The following is a 1105-nucleotide window of genomic DNA, read 5'->3' on the forward strand; positions in this document are numbered from 1 at the left end:
ATATATATATATATATATATAGTATTTTTGTATTGTTTGTCAAAAACTCAGTAATATCACTTACTGTTAGGACTACAACTTCCGTTAGTAAATGTCGATGGTATAGAGTCCATGCTACGTCCTAGAGGATCGGATATATGCGAGGCATTGTCCAAGATTTCCTCTTCTGGTATTATCACTATATAAATATTAAAATATACGTGTGCAAAAAATACCTTAATAAGGATATTATTCCACACTAACGATAAAAAAAGGTTTAAGAGCTCATCATGATTAAAGTGCAAATAAATTATAAATTTGACATATAGAACGTGAAAAGAATTAAGAATTTTTAAGCAAAATAATTTGCGAGATAAGTAATCTAAAGATCTAGGTACCTTCACGGCATTTTCATATCGCTACATCAAATTCGAATAAATGAAGACATCAAGTTGCTTGTTGCTAATTTACTGTTAAATGTTGATCCAATATGCACATTATCAATAAAAAAATGTATATGTATAAATAAACAAAACAAAAGTCAGACAGGTTAAGATAATGAACTTATATTCTTTAATAAATGTAAACTACTCGAAATGAGATAGGTTATAATCATCTATTAATAATAAACACGAAGAGAATAGGTAGCGATGCCGAGACTGCCGAGAGGCGTCTCGTAAAATCAAGCGACTCTAAATTCTTACCCTGAGGATCATCGTCCGCCAGAGGTATACTATTCATATCGTCCTGAAGCTTGGCTGTCATTGTTGCCGACATTTCGACCGCAGTGACCAAAAACGATATACAAACTCACAAAAGTAACACTCGTAATACACCATAAAACGTAACACCCGATTCGTACAGGTCTTACCGTCGACTGTCCAGTGTCAGACTGCGTAGTGCGTTCAGAAACTTCGCCTAGGTCGTTCGCGTTCACACCATGGACCTAGATTATCAGAGAAGCGCGACCGGTGTTACAAGTCCTGAAAAGTTTTGACCACTCCCCGTACACTAGCGCCAATTGCTTCCACTTTTGAGATGGAACTACTATCACCACCATTTTCTGATACTGCCGATAAAATCATAGGCAGAGAGAATGAAAGTGGTTTGAGTCAGAGCTACTCAG

The 1105-nt window shown here is 36.0% G+C and overlaps 1 protein-coding gene across 1 annotated transcript; it reads right to left on the bottom strand.

Moving 5' to 3' along the window:
- Nucleotides 1-64: 64 nt before the first annotated feature.
- LOC105461390 lies at nucleotides 65-876 on the bottom strand (the record flags this gene model as incomplete). The annotated part of the gene is made up of 2 exons (XM_011707884.1): nucleotides 684-876; nucleotides 65-178 (listed from the first exon to the last, which is right to left on the bottom strand). Coding segments are annotated over exons 1-2 (187 nt in total), but the record flags the coding sequence as incomplete, so codon positions are not given.
- Nucleotides 877-1105: the final 229 nt, after the last annotated feature.

The sequence above is a fragment of the Wasmannia auropunctata genome, unplaced genomic scaffold (assembly GCF_000956235.1).
Source record: "Wasmannia auropunctata unplaced genomic scaffold, wasmannia.A_1.0 LD289788.1, whole genome shotgun sequence".
NCBI lineage: Eukaryota > Metazoa > Arthropoda > Insecta > Hymenoptera > Formicidae > Wasmannia > Wasmannia auropunctata.